Source organism: Sturnus vulgaris, unplaced genomic scaffold (assembly GCF_052056855.1).
Source record: "Sturnus vulgaris isolate bStuVul1 unplaced genomic scaffold, bStuVul1.hap1 Scaffold_1136, whole genome shotgun sequence".
Taxonomy (NCBI): Eukaryota; Metazoa; Chordata; class Aves; order Passeriformes; family Sturnidae; genus Sturnus; species Sturnus vulgaris.
This window is the reverse complement of record NW_028276042.1, coordinates 1-20,004: the sequence shown is the minus strand read 5'-3', so window position 1 is coordinate 20,004 and position 20,004 is coordinate 1. Positions and strand designations below refer to the sequence as shown.

Sequence of the window (20,004 nt, the reverse complement as noted above, 5' to 3'; positions counted from 1 at the left end):
GGCAGAGAGCAAAGCCAAACTCTTGAAACACACGGACTCAGGGTGGGGGAAGGGGGGGCAGTGTCTGGGATTTTGGGGATTTTTGGGGGGATTTTTGGGGGTTTTTGGGGTTCTCCCCCCAGGCTGTGCCGGCACGGACGGACAGACGGACGGACAGAGCCCGTCAGGAGCCCGGGCAGGTGGGACAGGGATCAGTGCAGGAGCCATAAAGTGCAGCAAAGCTTCCCGGGGACTCCTGGGGGGCTCCAGTGCCCGGGGGGGACATGGGGACACCGGGGGGACACCGGGGGGACACCGGGGGGGGACACGGCTCAGGAAGGACCCGCAGTGCCAGGACAGGGCTGGGTCCTTTCCTGGTTCTGTTCCCAGTGCCAGTCCCAGTTCCAATCCTGGTTCCATTCCTGGTTCCAGTGCTGCTTTGGTTGCCAGTACTGGTGCTGGCTCCATTCCAGTACCAGTGGTGGTTCCATTCCCAGTACTGGTGCTGGCTCCATTCCCAGTACCAGTGGTGGTTCCATTCCCAGTACTGGTGCTGGTTCCATTCCCAGTTCCTGTGCTGGTGCCAGTACTGGTACTGGTTTCATTCCCAGTCCCCTTCCCAGTGCTGGTTCTGTTCCCAGTCCCATTTCTGGTGCTGGTTTGGATCCCAGTCCCGGTGCTGGTTTCGTTCCCAGTCCATTTCCAGTCCCATTGCTGGTTCTGTTCCCGTTCCCGGTTCCCGTTCCCGGTGTCTGGGATCCCGTGGGGATTCTCACGTGCACATCACCTGCAGCCTGCGACGGGACACGGCGGGGTCACCTGGGCCCGCCCTGCAGCCACGCCCACATAGCCACGCCCCCCGCATGACCACGCCCACCCCGCCCTCGTTCATGCCTGACCACGCCCACCCAGCCCCACAAAAGTGCCCGGACCACGCCCCCATCCCCGACCACGCCCACCCAGCCCCCGCCCCATCGCTGACCACACCCCCCACAACCCCCGCCCACGCCTGACCACGCCCACAGCCACGCCCATGCCGGACCACGGGTGCGCCTGACCACGCCCACCCAGCCACACCCACCCAGCCACACCCATGCATGACCACGGCCCACACAAACCCGCCCGTGGCCTGACCACGCCCCCATATCTGACCCACGCCCACCCAGCCCTGACCACGCCCCCATGTCTGACCACGCCCACACCAGCCCTGACCACGCCTGGCCACGCCCCACCTGTCGCCCTCGATGGCGCCGCCCTCGGGGTCCCCGCGGTCCCGGGCGCCGCTGTCGGGGTCGGGGTCTCCCAGCTCCATGTCCAGCTCGGTGCCCGTGTCCGGCCGGGTGTAGGTGTAACCACTGCCAGGAAAGGGGGCACGGCCTCAGGGCCACGGCTGGAATTCTGGGAATCCCTCGGGAACACGGCCCAGGATTCCAGGGAATCCCTTCAGGAATACCCCTGGAATTCTCAGAATTCCCGTGGAAATGGACTCTGGAGTTCTGGGGAACCCCCTCAGGAATAGCCCTGGAATTCTGGGGAATTCCCCTCCAAGAACGGCCCCTGGAATTCCAGGGAATCCCCTTGGGAACAACCCCCAGAATTCCAGAGATTCCCCTCAGGAATAACCCCAGAATCGCCTCAGGAGTATCTCCCAGAATTCCAGGGAATCCCCTGAGGGATAAACCCCAGAATTCACCCAGAATTCCCGGGAATCCCCTCACAGATAAATCCCAGAATTCCCAGAAAACCCCTCATGGATAAGCCCCCAGAATTCCCAGGAATCCCCTCAGAAACAGCCCCAGAATTCCCGGGAATCCCCTGAGGGATAAACCCCAGAATTCCCGAAAATCCCCTCAGAAACAGCCCCTGGAATTCCCAGGGATCACCTCATGGATAAGCCCCCAGAATTCCCAGGAATCCCCTCAGAAACAGCCCCGGAATTCCAAGGAATCTCCTCGAGAATCCTCTTAGGAATCCCCTCAGAAATACCCTCAGAATTCCCAGGAATCCCCTCACGGATAATTCCCAGAATTCCCGGGAATCCCCTGAGGGATAAACCCCGTCAGTCATTCCCTGGGGGAATACCTGATGGAGCGGCAGGTGAAGAAGACGATTCTCTTGAGCCTTTTGTTGTAGAAGAAATAATTGAAGGACCAGAGGCTGCCGTCCTCGCCAAAGGGATCCGACGCCAGGTCGGGGTTGTAGCTGGGAACGGGAAAAGCGGGAAAAATCCCGGATGGATGGGCGGGAATTCCAGAAATTGGGAATTCCAGGGGTTGGGAATTCCTGGGGTTGGGAATTCCAGGGGTTGGGAATTCCCCAGAGGTTGGGAAGGAATGGAAACGACAATTTTTATGGAAAAAGCGGCTGGCGGGGGAGGGGAAACCCGAGGGAAAAGCTGGAATTCCAAATGAAATCCCAGAATTTCCCCAGAATCCCTCAGGAAATCCCAGAATTCCCCCGGAAATCCCGGAATTCGCCAGGAAATCCCCCAGAATCCCTTAGGAACTCCCAGAATCCCCCGGGAACTCCCGGAAATCCCCCAGAATTGACTCAGGAAATCCCGGAAATCCCCCGGGATCTCCCATCATGCCCCAGGGTGTCCCATCATGCCCCGGGGTGTCCCATCACGCCCCGGGGTGTCCCATCATGCCCCGGGGTGTCCCAGCATGCCCCGGGGTGTCCCATCATGCCCCGGGGTGTCCCATCATGCCCCGGGGTGTCCCATCATGCCCCGGGGTGTCCCATCACGCCCCGGGGTGTCCCATCATGCCCCGGGATCTCCCATCATGCCCCGGGGTGTCCCATCACACCCCGGGGTGTCCCAGCATGCCCCGGGGTGTCCCATCATCCCCCGGGATCCCCCATCATGCCCCGGGGTGTCCCATCATGCCCCGGGATCTCCCATCATCCCCCGGGATCCCCCATCATGCCCCGGGGTGTCCCAGCATGCCCCGGGGTGTCCCATCATGCCCCAGGTGTCCCATCATGCCCCGGGATCTCCCATCATGCCCCGGGATGTCCCATCATCCCCCGGGATCTCCCATCATGCCCCGGGATCCCCCATCACGCCCGGACCTGTAGATGTCGCACTCGGCCAGGCTGATCTCCTCGTCCACGGCGTCCCACAGCAGCGGCTTCAGAGCCTTGAAATCCTCGCGCACGGCCGAGAAGAGGCTGCAGTTCACGGCATTGACCACCTGCAACGGGCCCGGAACGGGGTTGGGAATGGGATTGGGGGAATGGGAATGGGGGATTGGGAATGGGGAATGGGAATGGGGGATTGGGAATGGGGGATTGGGAATGGGGGATTGGGAATGGGGGATTGGGAATGGGAATGGGGGATTGGGGGATTGGGATTGGGGGATTGGGAATGGGGGATTGGGATTGGGGGATTGGGAATGGGGGATTGGGAATGGGGGATTGGGAATGGGGGATTGGGGATTGGGAGAATGGGAATGGGGGATTGGGATAGGGAATGGGGGATTGGGAATGGGGGATTGGGATTGGAGGATTGGGAATGGGGGATTGGGAATGGGGGATTGGGATTGGGGGATTGGGAATGGGGGATTGGGAATGGGGGATTGGGAATGGGGGATTGGGAATGGGGGATTGGGGATTGGGAGAATGGGAATGGGGGATTGGGATAGGGAATGGGGGATTGGGAATGGGGGATTGGGATTGGAGGATTGGGAATGGGGGATTGGGAATGGGGGATTGGGAATGGGGGATTGGGAATGGGGGATTGGGAATGGGGATTGGGGATTGGGAATGGGGGATTGGGAATGGGAACAAGGACATGAGATTTGGGATGTGGGAATGGGATGTGGGATTTGAGATTGGGATTGGGGGATTGAGAAATGGGATTGGGCGTGTGGGATTTGGGGTGTAGGATTTGGGATTGGAGATTTGGGATTGGGAACGTGGAAATGGGATTTGGGATTTGGGACTCGGGAATGGGATGTGGGACATGGGAACGATCCCACCCCACCCCAGTCCCTCCCAGTGCTCCCAGTGCGTACCCAGTTCAGGCTGGGCTCTCCCAGTCCCTCCCAGTCCCATCCCAGTCCCCCCCAGTGCGTACCAAGTTCAGGCTGGGCTCTCCTAGTCCCATCCCAGTCCCATCCCAGTCTGTCCCAGTCCCTCCCAGTGCTCACCCAGTTGAGGCTGGGCTCTCCCAGTGCCTCCCAGTGCTCACCCAGTTGAGGCTGGGCTCTCCCAGTCCCTCCCAGTGTGTACCCAGTTGAGGCTGGGCTCTCCCAGTCCCTCCCAGTGCCTCCCAGTGCGTACCCAGTTGAGGCTGGGCTCTCCCAGTGCCTCCCAGTGCTCACCCAGTTCAGGCTGGGCTCTCCCAGTCCCATCCCAGTCTGTCCCAGTCCCTCCCAGTGCTCACCCAGTTGAGGCTGGGCTCTCCCAGTCCCATCCCAGTCCCTCCCAGTGCTCACCCAGTTGAGGCTGGGCTCTCCCAGTCCCTCCCAGTCCCTTCCCAGTGCTCACCCAGTTGAGGCTGGGCTCTCCCAGTCCCTCCCAGTCCCTTCTCAGTGCTCACCCAGTTGAGGCTAGGCTCTCCCAGTCCCTCCCAGTCCCTCCCAGTCCCTCCCAGTGCTCACCCAGTTGAGGCTGGGCTCTCCCAGTCCCTCCCAGTCCCTCCCAGTGCTCACCCAGTTGAGGCTGGGCTCCCTGCTGAACTCGTGGCTCTTGGCGGCGCTGAAGTCGTAGTCGGGCCTGAAGGCCTCGTTCAGGGTGGCAATGAGATAGAAAAGAGTCTTCCTGCTGCACGTGTCACTGAGGGGACTGTCACTGTCACCACAGCGTCCCCTGCCCTGCCTGCGGTGAGACTGGGGTCACTGGGGTGAGACTGGGGTCACTGGGGGTCACTGGGGTGAGACTGGGGTCACTGGAGTGAGACTGGGGTCACTGGGGTCACTGGGGTCACTGGGTGAGACTGGGGTGAGACTGGGTGAGACTGGGGTCACTGGGGGTCACTGGGGTGAGACTGGGGTGAGACTGGGTGAGACTGGGGTCACTGGGGGTCACTGGGGGTCACTGGGGTCACTGGGGTGAGACTGGGGTCACTGGGGAAACTGGGGTGAGACTGGGGTCACTGGGGTCACTGGGGTCACTGGGGTCACTGGGGGTCACTGGGGTCACTGAGGGGACTGTCACTGTCACCACAGGGTCCCCTGCCCTGCCTGCGGTGAGACTGGGGTCACTGGGGAAACTGGGGTGACTGGGTGAGACTGGGGTCACTGGGGGGTCACTGGGGTCACTGGGGGGACTGTCACTGTCACCACAGCGTCCCCTGCCCTGCCTGCGGTGAGACTGGGGTCACTGGGGGGTCACTGGGGTCACCGCAGGGACACGGCGACAGAGGGACACAAGGACACACAGGGACAGGGGGACACAGGGACAGAGGGACAGGGGGACACAGGGACAGAGGGACAGGGGGACACAGGGACAGGGGGACACAGGGACAGGGGGACAGGGGGACAGAGGGACAGGGGGACACAGGGACAGGGGGACACAGGGACAGGGGGACACAGGGACAGGGGGACATGGGGACACAGGGACACAGCAGGCAGCCCGTGACATCTGGGAATTCCCCATGGAAAGGGCAGTGGGGCTGGGACTGCTGGAGGGAATCCACTCAGGAGGTGGCACCTGGGGACAGGGATCCCTGAGCAGGTGGCACCTGGGGACAGGGATGGGGATCCCTGAGCAGGTGGCACCTGGGGACAGGGATGGGGTGGCCCTGGCTGTGCTGGGGACACTCACACTGCACTCAATGGTCTTTGTCATCCCATGGATCCCACTGATCCCATTGATCCCAATCCCATGGATCCCACTGATCCCATTGATCCTGATCCCATGGATCCCATGGATCCCATCCCATGGATCCCACTGATCCCATGGATCCAAATCATCCCCCATTGATCCCATCCCATTGATCCTGATCCCAGTGATCCCATCCCATGGATCCCACTGATCCCATGGATCCCATCCCATGGATCCCACTGATCCCATGGATCCCAATCCCATTGATCCCATTGATCCCATCCCATGGATCCCACTGATCCCATGGATCCCATTGATCTCAATCCCATTGATCCCATTGATCCCAATCCCATCGATCCTACTGATCCCCCATAGATCCCATTGATCCTACTGATCGCATTGATCCCATCAATCCCATCCCACTGATCCCATTGATCCCAATCCCATTGATCCCACTGATCCCATCCCATGGATCCCACTGATCCTGATCCCACTGATCTCAGTCCCATTGATCCCATCAGTCCCATTCCATTGATCCCACTGATCCCCCATAGATCCCATTGATCCCACTGATCCCATGGATCCCATTGATCTCAATCCCATTGATCCCATCCCACTGATCCCATTGATCTCAATCCCACTGATCCCATCCCACGGATCCCACTGATCCCATTGGTCCCATGGATCCCATCCCAGGACCCCAGACCATTCCTGGTGCCCATCCCAGTTAATCCCAGTTATCCCAGTGCCCATTCCCTGTGCCATTCTGGGTGCCCATCCCAGGTTCCCGCTGCCATTTCCAGCACTTCCAGTGCCCCCAGTGCCATTCCCAGTATCCCAGTGCCATTCCAGTGTCCCCAGTGCCATTCCAGTGTCCCCAGTGCCATTCCCAGTGCCATTCCCAGTATCCCCAGTGCCATTCCCAGTGCTCCCAGCGCCATTCCCAGCATCCCCAGTGCCATTCCAGCACCATTCCCAGTATCCCCAATGCTCCCAGTGCCACTCCAGTTACATTCCCAGTCTCCCCAGTATCCCCAGTGCCATTTCCAGTATCCCAGTGCCATTCCCAGTGCCATTCCTAGTCTCCCCAGTGGTTCCAGTGCCATTCTCAGTATCCCCAGTGCTCCTATTGCCATTCCCAGCGCTCCCAGTGCCATTCCCAGTCTCCCCAGTGCCCCCAGTGCCATTCCCAGTGCCCCCAATGCCATTCCCAGTGCCCCCAATGCCATTCCCAGCGCTCCCAGTGCCATTCCCAGCGCCCCCAATGCCATTCCCAGCGCTCCCAGTGCCATTCCCAGTGCCCCCAATGCCTTCCCAGTGACATTCCCAGTGTCCCAGTGCCATTCCCAGTGCTCCCAGTGCCATTCCCAGTATCCCCACTGCTCCCAGTGCCATTCCAGTACCATTCCCAATCTCCCCAGTATCCCCAGTGCCATTCCCAGTGCTCCCAGTGCCATTCCCAGGGCTCCCAGTGCCATTCCCCGTGTCCCCAGTGCCATTCCAGTGCTCCCATTGCCATTCCCAGTGCTCCCAGTGCTCCCAGTGTCCCCAGTGTCCCCACCTGGCGGGGCTGAGGGCGGAGCTCTGGGGTGGGGACAGCGCCTCCAGGGCGTGGGGCTGCCCCTCCTGGCAGAACTGCTTGAAGAGCTGCTTGTCAATGCCAGCCAGCTTGCACGAATAGCTCTCGATCCTGGGGGGATAAACACGGCAAAACGTGGGGGAAAATGGGGGAGAACGTGGGGAAAATGGGGGGAAACGTGGGGGGAAAATGGGGGGAAATATGGGGAAAGTGAGGGGAAAAATGGGGGAAAAATGGGGGGAAAATGGGGGGGAAATGGGGGGAAAATGGGGGGGAGAACGTGGGGAAAATGGGGGGAAAATGGGGCGAAAATGGGGGGGAAAATATGGGGGAAAAACATGGGGGAAAATGGGGGGAAAAATGGGGGGAAATATGGGGGAAAATATGGGGAAAGTGAGGGGAAAAAATGGGGGAAAAATGGGGGGGGGAAATGGGGGGAAAATGGGGGGAGAACGTGGGAAAATGGGGGGAAACGTGGGGAAAATGGGGGGGAAAATGGGGGAAAATATAGGGAAAGTGAGGGGAAAAATGGGGGAAAAATGGGGGGGGAAATGGGGGGAAAATGGGGGGAGAACGTGGGGAAAATGGGGGAAAATGGGGAAAAATGGGGGAAAATATGAGGAAAGTGAGGGGAAAAATGGGGGAAAATGGGGGGGAAACGTGAGGAAAATATAGAGAAAGTGAGGGGAAAAATGGGGGAAAAATGGGGGAGAACGTGGGGAAAGGGAGGGGAAAAAATGGGGAAAATATGGGGGAAATGGGGGGAAAATAGGGGGAAAAATGGGAAAATATGGGAAAAGGGAGGGGGAAAATGGGGGGAAATGGGGGGGAAAAATGGGGGGAAACACGGGGGGAAAATGGGGGAAAATGGGAGTAAATGGGGGAAAAACGTGGGGGGAAAATTGGGGAAAAATGGGGAAAATGTGGGGAAAAGGGAGGGGGAAACGTGGTGGAAAACGTGGAGAAAAATGAGGGAAAAATGGGGGAAAAGGGCAGGGAAAACACGGGGGAAAAGGGGGGGAAAAGAGTGGGAAAAACACGGGAAAGGGCAGGGAAAATGGGGGAAAATGTGGAAAAGAGGGAGGGAAAATACAGAAAAAATGTGGGAAAAGTGTGGAAAGGGGGGAGGAAAACATGGGAAAAATATGGAAAAATGTTTGGAAAGGGAGGGAAAAGAGGGGGAAAACATGGGAAAAAAAAAAGGAAAAGCGTGGGAAAGGGGTGGGAAAAACAGGAAAAAAAACTGGGGGAAAAAAGTGAAAAATTGGGAAAAAAGAAAAGTGGGAAAACCAAGGGATCCAGGGAATGGCAGTACTGGGAATGAACTGGGAATGAACTGGGAATGGGACAGGGAATGGACTGGGAATGGACTGGAATGGAACTGAATGGACTGGGAATGGACTGGGAATGAACTGGGAATGAACTGGGAATGGACTGGGAATGGAACTGGGAATGGACTGGGAATGGAACTGGGAATGGAACTGGGAATGGAACTGGGAATGGACTGGGAATGGAACTGGGAATGAACTGGGAATGAACTGGGAATGGAACTGGGAATGGACTGGATATGGAACTGGGAATGGAACTGGGAATGAACTGGGAATGGAACTGGGAATGGACTGGGAATGGAACTGGGAATGAACTGGGAATGGACTGGGAATGGACTGGAATGGACTGGAATGAACTGGGAATGGGACTGGAATGGAACTGGGAATGGACTGGGAATGGAACTGGGGAATGGGACTGGGAATGGACTGGGAATGGAACTGGAATGGAACTGGGAATGGACTGGGAATGGACTGGGAATGAACTGGGATGAACTGGAATGGACTGGGAATGGGACTGGGAATGGGACTGGGAATGAACTGGGAATGGACTGGGAATGGGACTGGGAATGGGACTGGGAATGGACTGGGAATGGACTGGGAATGGACTGGGAATGGGCTGGGAATGGGACTGGGAATGGACTGGGAATGGACTGGGAATGGACTGGGAATGGGACTGGGAATGGGACTGGGAATGGACTGGGAATGGAACTGGGAATGGGACTGGGAATGAAACTGGGAATGGGACTGGGAATGGGACTGGGAATGGAACTGGGAATGGGACTGGGAATGGAACTGGAATGGGACTGGGAATGGGACTGGGAATGGACTGGGAATGGACTGGGAATGGACTGGGAATGGGCTGGGAATGGGACTGGGAATGGACTGGGAATGGGACTGGGAATGGACTGGGAATGGACTGGGAATGGACTGGGAATGGGACTGGGAATGGACTGGGACTGGACTGGGAATGGACTGGGAATGGGACTGGGAATGGACTGGGACTGGACTGGGAGGGGTTTGGGGGTCCAGGCTGGAGGAATGGGAAACAGGGAACGGCTCCCTGCTGGATTTATTGGGATTTTGGGATGGAATTCCCACATCCCCCGAGCTTTTCCCGGGCCACAATTCCCAGATTCCAGGACCTTTCCCAAGGCCAGAATTCCTCAATTCCCCAGGGCCAGAATTCCCAGATTCTCAGAGCTTTTCCAGGCCCAGAATTCCCAAGAATTTCCCCGCCCTCACCTGCCGATGATGTGGGCGTCTCCCGTCTCCACCGTCAGCTGGGAGTTGATGGCCTCGAAGCTGGAATTCTCCAGCAGCTTCATCCTCCCGGGGCAGAATTCCCAGCGCAATTCCAAGGGAAATTTCCCAGGGAAATTCCCAGCACAATTCCCGGTGCTGCAGCTGCTCCCAAGAAAAAAAACGGGAAGGGAAAGGTGGGGGGGGGGGGGGGGTGGGAAATGTGAGTGAGGGGCACCGGGATGGGCCCGGGGGGGATTTTCCAGCCCGAGGGATTCCTCCAGGAAAGTGGGAATGTGAGGAAGAGGAGGAAAAAAAAACAGGAAAGAGGGAAAAACAGAAAGGGAAAATGAAAGGGGAAAGGAGAGAAAGAGGAACTTCAAGTGGGACTGGCAAAGCGGGAAATGGTGACAGGCGGGGGAGGAGAAACAGAGAGGGAGGAGGAACAGGAGGAGGAGGAAGAAGAGAAGAAAAAGGAGGAGGAAGAGAAAAAAAAGGAAGAAAAGAAGAAAAAAAGAACGCGGAAAATTCTCCCCAGATCGCGGAGGGCGCCACAGGAAGTGCCCTCCCGGCATGCCCCGCGCGCAGGACTACAGCTCCCAGCATGCCCCGCGCGGCGCCTAGCAATGCACCCTTGGCGGACTACAGCTCCCGGCATGCCCCGCGCGGGCGGCCCAGCCCGGCCATTGCGGGACTACTACTCCCATCCTGCCCCGCGGCTGCGCGCGCTGCCGGGTCGCGCCTGGGCGGCGCGGGGCGCGCTGGGAATTGTAGTCCGCGCGGCTTCCGGGCGCGCAGGGGAGGGGGCGGCGGGCCGTGCGGACTTACCGGCGCGTCCTGCTCGCTATCGGTGCCTCCTCGCCGTGGCAGTGCCTTCAGGCTCGGGGCGCGTGTAAAGGGAGGAGTCTCCGGGGAAAGCTCGAGGAGGGCGAGCGTGCCGCGGCCGCCGTCCGCCGTCTGGCGCCGGCCCACCGGGCTTCCGCCCACCTCGACATGTCCCCGAGTGCTCGGGACGGCGGGAGCGGCTGAGCGAGATCCTGGGAGTCCCCCGGAGCGAGCGGGCGAGCGGGCGACCTTCTCCTGCGGCACCGGACGGCAACAGCGGCGGCACCGCCCCGCCCGTGCCCGCCCCGCCCGAGAGGCGCCCGCGGCCCGCGCTCGCATTGGCGAGAATAGCCGTCAATCATCGCCACGCCGGATTTTCATTGGCTAATGCCAACGTCAATCAGGGCAGAGCCCACGGCCCCGCCCACCGCGGGGGCGCTCGGCGCTCTGATTGGCTGGCGCGGACAAAGACGGGGGGAGCCGCTGTCAATCACGGCGGGGCGTGGCCGGGGGCGTGGTCGGGGCGTGGTCGCGGCGGAACGTTCCTCCCGCGGAACTCCCGCGCGCGCGGCCGCGTTTCCCGCCGCCCCCCCCGGAAGGGCCCCTTTGGCGGCCGGACCGCGCGGGAGGGAGGCCGGAAGTGGCGGGGCCGCCATGGCGGCGCCCGGAGCGCCCGGGCCGGGCCCGGCTGCCGCGCCCCCCACGGTGCTGATGGCGGCTCGGGCCGAGCTGGCCGCGCCCTGCCGCCTCCTGCCCGCCGCCGGCGCCGCGCTCCGCCTGCAGCTCAGCGTGCAACCGGAGACCGACGGCCGGCGCCGCTTCCGCCTGGGCCTGCGGCTGCCGGAGGCGGGGGGCGGCGCGGTGAGGGGAAGGGGAGGGGGGCTGGGGAGGGGCCCTAGGGGTCGCCCCGGGGCTCGGGGGGGTGGGAGGGGAGGGGGGCGGGGCGGAGCCTCCCCCGGGCGTTCCGGGGCCGGTCCTGGGGAAGTGGCGGAGTTTGAGGGGCGGGGGTCGCGTCCCGCACCCCCGGGATTGTCCCCACGGGAGGGGCCTGGGGGTGTCCCGGGGTTTGGGGAATCCCGGGAGGTTCGGGAAGGACGGGATCGACCCCCGGGATCGTCCCCTGTGCCCCCCGGGCCATGGGCAGGAACAGGGACAAGGGACAGGGAGGAGCTGGGGGCACCCCGAGAGTGACCAGGGCCCCCCAAAGGTGTCCCAAGGGTGACCAGGGCACCCCGAGAGTGACCAGGGCACCTCAAGGGTGACCAGACCCCCCCAGGGGGTCGGGGGCTGTTCTGAGCCCGAGGTGACCCCGAGGTGACCCCGCCCCTGTCCCTGCTCTCTGTCTCTGTCCCATCCCTGTCCCCCGTCCCTGTCCCCCTGTCCCTGTCCCCATCACTGTCCCCGTGTCCCCGTCCCTGTCCCCCTGTCCCTGTCCCCTGTCCCCATCTCTGTCCCCTGTCCCCGTCCCCCCGTCCCCCGCAGCCCCTGGCCGAGTTTGACCTGCGGGACGTTTCGTACCGCGTGTGCGGCCCCACGAGCCACGAGCTGCAGCTGCCACCCCCGGCGACACCGGCGACACCGGGGACACCGGGGACACCGGGGACAGAGGGGACAGAGGGGACAGAGGGGACAGAGGGGACAGAGGGGACAGAGGGGACGGTGGCGCTGCGGTTCCCCGAGGAGCGCGAGGCCCAGCAGTGGTGGACGGTGCTGAGCAGCTCCCTGAGGGAGGCCCGGAGAGGTGGGACAGGGACAGGGGGACAGGGGGGGACATTGGGGGGACTGGGGGACACTGGGGACAGTGGGGGGACTGGGGAACATTGGGGACAGTGGGACACTGGGGACATTGGGGATATTGGGGACATTGGGGGACATCTGGAGACATCTGGGACATTGGGGGACATTGGGACAGGGGGACATGGGACACAGGGACATAAGGACATGGGGACAGTGACACAGGACTGGGGCCAGTGACACGGGGACAGGGACACGGGGTTGGGGACAGGGACGCGGGGACAGGGACACGGGGACAGTGACACGGGGACAGTGACACGGGGTTGGGGACAGTGACACGGGGTTGGGGACAGGGACACGGGGACAGTGACACGGGGACACAGGGCCTGGGCACATTGGTGGTGACAGCAGTGCCAGCCCCGTCCCCTCTGTGCCCCAGCAGCCCCCGAGGGTGACACGGGGACATCGCTGGTGCCACCCCCGGAGGATCCCGAGCAGGACACGGAGCAGGCGCGGGTCCTGGAGCTGGCCCAGACAGGTATCCCGGGAAAACGGGAATTCCGGGAATTCCGTGTCCCCAAGTGCCACCTCCGCGGGGATGGGGGGGGGAGTGGGGACAGCCCTGCCCGGGGGGGACAATCCCAGAAATCCCCCCCGGGACCTCCCCTGGTGTCACCTCCTGTCCCCACTGTGTCCCTGGGCTGGGCCAGGGGGCTCTGGGTGTCACTCCCGGTGTCCCCTCCTGTGTCCCCATGTCCCCATTCCTGCTCTGGGTGTCTCTGGGTGCCATCCCCCTGTCTCTAACGATGTCCCCACGGTGTCCCCACGGTGTCCCCACGGTGTCCCCAGAGGATCTGGCCGTGTCGCTGTCCCGTGCCATCTCTCTCGGGGACGCGGTGCTGGCGGCGCAGAGCGCGGTGGCGCTGGCTCGGAGACACGCGGAGCTCAGCGTGAGCCTGAGGGACAGCGAGCCCGGGGCCGACATCAGGTCAGGCCTTCCTCCTCCTCCTCCTCCTCATCATCATCATCGTCATCATCATCATCGTCATCATCATCGTCATCATCCCCATCCTCATCCTCCTCCTCTTCCTCCCCTGTCCACTCTCTCCTCCTCCCTCCTCTTTTATCTTTTCTTTGTTTTCCTTTCCCCTTTCTCCCCCTCCTCTTCCTCATCTTCCTCCCTCCTCCTCCTCCTCCTCCTTCCCTCCATTCCCAGTATCCCATTCCAGTATCTCCCATCATTCCCAGTATCCCATCCCAGTGTCTCCCATCATTCCCAGTAACCCATCCCAGTATCTCCCATCATTCCCAGTAACCCATCCCAGTGTCTCCCATCATTCCCAGTATCCCATCCCAGTATCTCCCATCATTCCCAGTATCCCATCCCAGTGTCTCCCATCATTCCCAGTATCCCATCCCAGTGTCTCCCATCATTCCCAGTATCCCAGTAACCCATCCCAGTATCTCCCATCATTCCCAGTATCCCATCCCAGTATCTCCCATCATTCCCAGTATCCCATCCCAGTATCTCCCATCATTCCCAGTAACCCATCCCAGTATCTCCCATCATTCCCAGTATCCCATCCCAGTATCTCCCATCATTCCCAGTATCCCATCCCAGTGTCTCCCATCATTCCCAGTAACCCATCCCAGTATCTCCCATCATTCCCAGTATCCCATCCCAGTGTCTCCCATCATTCCCAGTATCCCATCCCAGTATCTCCCATCATTCCCAGTATCCCATCCCAGTGTCTCCCATCATTCCCAGTATCCCATCCCAGTGTCTCCCATCATTCCCAGTATCCCATCCCAGTATCTCCCATCATTCCCAGTATCCCATCCCAGTATCTCCCATCATTCCCAGTAACCCATCCCAGTATCTCCCATCATTCCCAGTATCCCATCCCAGTATCTCCATCATTCCCAGTATCCCATCCCAGTGTCTCCCATCATTCCCAGTAACCCATCCAGTATCTCCCATCATTCCCAGTAACCCATCCCAGTATCTCCCATCATTCCCAGTATCCCATCCCAGTATCTCCCATCATTCCAGTAACCCATCCCAGTATCTCCCATCATTCCCAGTATCCCATCCCAGTGTCTCCCATCATTCCCAGTAACCCATCCCAGTATCTCCCATCATTCCCAGTATCCCATCCCAGTATCTCCCATCATTCCCAGTAACCCATCCCAGTGTCTCCCATCATTCCCAGTAACCCATCCCAGTATCTCCATCATTCCCAGTATCCCATCCCAGTGTCTCCCATCATTCCCAGTAACCCATCCCAGTATCTCCCATCATTCCCAGTATCCCATCCCAGTGTCTCCCATCATTCCCAGTAACCCATCCCAGTATCTCCCATCATTCCCAGTATCCCATCCCAGTGTCTCCCATCATTCCCAGTAACCCATCCCAGTATCTCCCATCATTCCCAGTAACCCATCCCAGTATCTCCCATCATTCCCAGTAACCCATCCCAGTATCTCCCATCATTCCCAGTATGCCCGTGGGGGTGGAGGACGCCACATCCTCGGCCAGCATCACCCTGAGGGTGCAGCCACACCTGACCATTGGCACCCTCAAGGAGCAGGTACGGCACACCTGGGGACACACCTGGGGACACCTGGGACACACTGGGACACACCTGGGACACGCCTGGGGACACACCTGGGACACACCTGGGGACACTTGGGACACACCTGGGACACAGCTGGGGTCACCTGGGGACATCTGGGACGCACCTGGGGGGAGATGGGCACACCTGGAGTCACCTGGGGGGGGGGGGGGGGGAATATGGGGGAGTCTGAGGTCACCAGGATCTTCTCAGGATCTCCCCCAGGCTCTCCCAGGACCCCCGGGCTCTCCCCCCAGATCCCCCCAGGGATCCCCCTGACCCCCCTTAGGACCCCCAGGCTCTCCCCCAGATCCCCCCAGGCTCTCCCCCAGGATCCTCCAGGCTCTCCCCAGAATCTCCCCCAGGCATCCCTGGGATCCCCCAGACCCCCCTAGGACCCCCAGGCTCTCCCCAGGCTCTCTCAGGACCCCTGGGCTCTCCCCCAGCCCCTCCAGGCTCCCCCAGGATCTCCCCAGCCCCCCCAGGCTCTCCCCCAGGGATCCCCCAGCCCCCCCAGGCTCTCCCGGGCTCTCCCCCAGCCCCCCCGGGCTCTCCCCCAGCCCCCCCCGGGCTCTCCCCCAGCCCCCCCGGGCTCTCCCCATCCGCCGTGCGTGGCTGTCGCTGTCCCAGGTGTTTCTGGAGTACGGTTTCCACCCCCTGGCTCAGCGCTGGATCATCGGGCAGAGCCTGTGCCAGGACGGGCGGAGCTTGGGCTCCTACGGGATCCGGCGGGACGGGGACGGCGCCTTCCTGTTCCTGCTGTCGGCGCGGGCCGCGGGGCTGGGCCCCGAGCACTACCGGCAGCGCTGGGCACGGCGGCTGCTGCGGGCCGCGGGGCACGACGGGCACGCCTCACCTGGCACAGGTATGGATCCATCATCATCTTCATCATCGTCACTGTCATTGTCATTGTCATCGTCATTGTCACTGTCATGTCATCGTCATTGTCACCCTGCTGCTGCTTCTGCTTCTGCTGCTTCCCCTGCTCCTGTTCCTGCTCTCAGTGCTGGGTACGGCTCACCTGGCACAGGTACGGATCCATCAGCATCATCATCGTCATTGTCATCGTCATTGTCATCGTCACTGTCACCCTGCTGCTGCTTCTGCTTCTGCTGCTTCCCCTGCTCCTGTTCCTGCTCTCAGTGCTGGGTACGGCTCACCTGGCACAGGTATGGATCCATCATCATCATCATCATCGTCACTGTCATTGTCATCGTCATTGTCACTGTCATTGTCATCGTCATTGTCACCCTGCTGCTGCTGCTGCTGCTGCTGCTTCCCCTGCTCCTGTTCCTGCTCTCAGTGCTGGGCACGGCTCACCTGGCACAGGTATGGATCCATCATCATCATCATCTTCATCATCCTCACCCTGCTGCTGCTTCTGCTGCTTCCTCATCATCCTCATCCTGCTCCCTGCCCTGCTCCTGTTCCTGCTCTCAGCCCCGAGCAGCACTGGGAGCTGTGGGTGCACGGGGCACAGCTCACCTGGCACAGGTACGGCTCCTTCATCATCTTCATCATCGTCATCGTTGTCATCGTCATCGTCACCCTGCTGCTGCTTCTGCTGCTTCTCATCATCCTGTTCCTGCTCCTTCCTCCTCATCTTCCTCCTCCTCCTGCTCCTTTTCCTGCTCCTGCTCTCTCCTCACCTGGCACAGGTACGGCTTCATCATCATCCTCGCCATCCTCATCATCCTCACCCTGCTGCTGCTTCTGCTCCTTCCTCATCATCCTCATCCTCATCCTGCTCCTGCTCCTGCTCTCTCCTCACCTGGCACAGGTACAGGCAGAACCCTTGGGGTCCTTGTCGTGCTCCTTCCTCATCCTCATCCTGCTTCTTCATCATCCTCATCCTCATCTTGCTCCTGCCCTTCCTCGCCTTCCTCATCCTGCTCCTTCCTCATCATCCTCGTCCTCCTCCTGCTCCTTCCTCCTCACCCTCCTGAGCCTGATCCTGCTCCCCCTTCCTGCTCCTTCCTCATCCTGCTCCTTCATCATCCTCATCCTCACTACGGTTCCAGCTCATTTTTCATCGTCCTGCTCCTTCCTCATCATCCTCATCCTACTCCTGCTCCTTCTTCATCATCATCATCCTCATCCTGCTCCTCCTTCTTCCTCCTCCTCATCCTCACAGTTCCAGCTCATTTTTCATCATCCTGCTCCTTCCTCATCATCCTCATCCTGCTCCTTCATCATCCTCATCATCCTCATCTCTCTCCTTCCTCCTCACCCTCACACAGTTCCTGCGCCTTCCTCATCCTCCTCATCCTCCTCCTGCTGTTCCTGCTCTTTCCTCCTCCTCCTCCTCCTCCTCGTCCCCCGTGCCCTCCACGCCAGCCCAGCGCGGTGTCCCTGTGTCCCCAGGCTGTGTCCCCGAGCCCCCGGAGCGGATGGACATTGGGGACATCGGCGACATCGGCGACATCCGGGATCACCTGGACTCGCTGCAGCTCTGGGACGGCGCCGGGGCCCCCGCCCACAGCCCCTGAGCCCCGCCCACCCTCACCTGAGCAGGTACGGGGGGAGGGGGGAGAGGGGCTGATCCCTGATCCTGATCCTGATCCTGATCCCAAACCCTGATCCTGATCCCAATCCCTGATCCTGATCCCTGATCCCTGATCCTGATCCCAAACCCTGATCCTGATCCCAATCCCTGATCCTGATCCCAATCCCTGATCCTTTGATCCCTGATCCCTGATCCTGATCCCAAACCCTGATCCCTGATCCTGATCCCAATCCCTGATCCTGATCCCAAACCCTGATCCTGATCCCAATCCCTGATCCCGATCCCAAACCCTGATCCCAATCCTGATCCTGATCCCAATCCCTGATCCCGATCCCAATCCCTGATCCCGATCCCAATCCCTGATCCCAATCCTGATCCTGATCCCTGATCCAATCCCTGATCCCAGTCCCAGTGTTCCAGGGTAGACACTGCCCTTGACCCCATCCCCATCCCATTGATCCCATTAATTACCCGTTAATTACCGTTAATTATTGCAGTCAGGGTGGCCGTGCCCCCTGTGCACGTTCCTGAACAAGCCCTGGCTGTGAGATGTGCCCTGATCCCATTCATCCCATTAATGCCATTAATGCCATTAATCCCATTGATCCCATTGATCCCATTGATCCCATTAATCCCATTGATCCCATTGATCCCGTTAATCATCCCCATTAATTACCCGTTAATTACCGTTAATTACCGTTAATTATTGCAGTCGGGGTGGCCGTGTCCCCTGTGCACGTTCCTGAACAAGCCCACCCGTCCCGGCTGTGAGATGTGCAGCTCCCCCCGGCCCGAGGGCTACCGAGTGCCCGGGGGCCACCGGCCCGACCCCGCCGAGCAGCGGCGCCTGCAGAGGGAGCAGGACGGGACCCGCCAGTGCCAGCAGGTGATTAATGGCGTTAATTAATGGGGTCATTAATTAATGGGGTCATTAATGGCCACCGGCCCGACCCCCGCCGAGCAGCAGCGCCTGCAGAGGGAGCAGGACGGGACCCGCCAGTGCCAGCAGGTGATTAATGAGCTTAATTAATGGGGTCATTAATTAATGGGGGTCATTAATGGCCACCGGCCCGACCCCCGCCGAGCAGCGGCGCCTGCAGAGGGAGCAGGACGGGACCCGCCAGTGCCAGCAGGTGATTAATGGCGTTAATTAATGGGGTCATTAATTAATGGGGTCATTAATGGGGTTAATAGGGTCACTGGGGTTAATGGGCTCAGCAGCCATTCCCATATCCTCATTTTCCACATTTTTTCCCCATTTTTCTTGGTTTTTTTCCTGGGTTTTTTCCCCCATTTTTTTCCCCATTTTTTCCCCATTTTCCCCCGTTTTCCCAGGCCCTGGAGGCAGAACAGCAGCGGAATTTCCAGCACCCATTCCCATATCCCCATTTTTTCCCATTTTCCTGGGTTTTTTCCCCATTTTCACGGGTTTTTCCCCATTTTTCCCCGTTTTCCCCAGGCCCTGGAGGCAGAACGGCAGCGGAATTTCCAGCAGCCATTCCCATATCCCCATTTTTTCCCATTTTCACGGGTTTTTTCCCCATTTTTCCCGGTTTTTTTTCCCCCATTTTCCCGGGTTTTTTCCCCCATTTTCACGATTTTTTCCCCATTTTTTCCCATTTTCACGGGTTTTTTTCCCTCCATTTTCACGATTTTTTCCCCCATTTTTTCCCCATTTTCACGGGTTTTTTTCCCCCATTTTCACGATTTTTTCTCCCATTTTTTCCCCCATTTTCACGATTTTTTTCCCCATTTTTTCCCATTTTCACGGTTTTTTTCCCCATTTTCCCGGTTTTTTTTCCCCATTTTCACGGGTTTTTTCCCCATTTTCACGGTTTTTTTCCCCATTTTTCCTGTTTTTTCCCCGTTTTCCCCAGGCCCTGGAGGCAGAACGGCAGCGGAATTTCCAGCAGCCATTCCCATATCCCCATTTTTCCCATTTTCCCGGGTTTTTTTCCCCATTTTCACGGGTTTTTCCCCATTTTTCCCCATTTTCACGGTTTTTTCCCCATTTTTCCTGTTTTTTCCCCGTTTTCCCCAGGCCCTGGAGGCAGAACGGCAGCGGAATTTCCAGCAGCCATTCCCATATCCCCATTTTTCCCATTTTCCCGGGTTTTTTCCCCATTTTCACGGGTTTTTCCCCATTTTTCCCCATTTTCACGGTTTTTTCCCCATTTTTCCTGTTTTTTCCCCCGTTTTCCCCCAGGCCCTGGAGGCAGAACGGCAGCGGAATTTCCAGCAGTTGCTGCGGGCCGAGGAGGCGGAGCTGGTTCCGAACCCGGAGCCGTTCGAGTGCCGGATCTGCCTGCAGGGAGTGCCCGCGGCCCGGGGGGTTCTGCTGCGGGACTGCCTGCACAGCTTCTGCCGGTACCGAACCGGGACTGGGCTACCGGGGGGGCTACCGGGGCTACCGAACCGGGACTGGGA

General features: G+C 59.8%; 2 protein-coding genes across 4 annotated transcripts; one reads left to right on the top strand and one right to left on the bottom strand.

The window, feature by feature from the left end:
* Window positions 1–4: 4 nt before the first annotated feature.
* Window positions 5–11,018, bottom strand: LOC148219447 (repressor of RNA polymerase III transcription MAF1 homolog). Of its 3 annotated transcripts, none has more exons than XM_088157576.1 (8): window positions 10,726–11,018; window positions 9,901–10,062; window positions 7,313–7,441; window positions 4,638–4,803; window positions 3,055–3,176; window positions 2,062–2,181; window positions 1,212–1,334; window positions 5–773 (listed from the first exon to the last, which is right to left on the bottom strand). In XM_088157576.1, exons 2-8 carry the CDS (start codon window positions 9,981–9,983, stop codon window positions 752–754), a joined length of 765 nt encoding a protein of 254 aa, XP_088013702.1. In that variant the 5' UTR covers window positions 9,984–10,062; window positions 10,726–11,018; the 3' UTR covers window positions 5–751. The 3 variants fall into 3 exon arrangements, with proteins under 3 accessions (XP_088013702.1, XP_088013703.1, XP_088013704.1); XM_088157577.1 differs by having other exon boundaries at window positions 4,638–4,761; XM_088157578.1 differs by lacking the exon at window positions 7,313–7,441.
* Window positions 11,019–11,362: 344 nt separating this feature from the next.
* On the top strand, window positions 11,363–19,962 carry LOC148219446 (ranBP-type and C3HC4-type zinc finger-containing protein 1-like; the record flags this gene model as incomplete). Its single annotated transcript, XM_088157574.1, has 11 exons — window positions 11,363–11,583; window positions 12,205–12,463; window positions 12,896–12,994; window positions 13,306–13,444; window positions 14,957–15,047; window positions 15,702–15,936; window positions 16,076–16,101; window positions 16,522–16,614; window positions 17,436–17,585; window positions 18,290–18,463; window positions 19,784–19,962. Coding segments are annotated over exons 1-11 (1,652 nt in total), but the record flags the coding sequence as incomplete, so codon positions are not given.
* Between the last annotated feature and the right edge of the window lie 42 nt (window positions 19,963–20,004).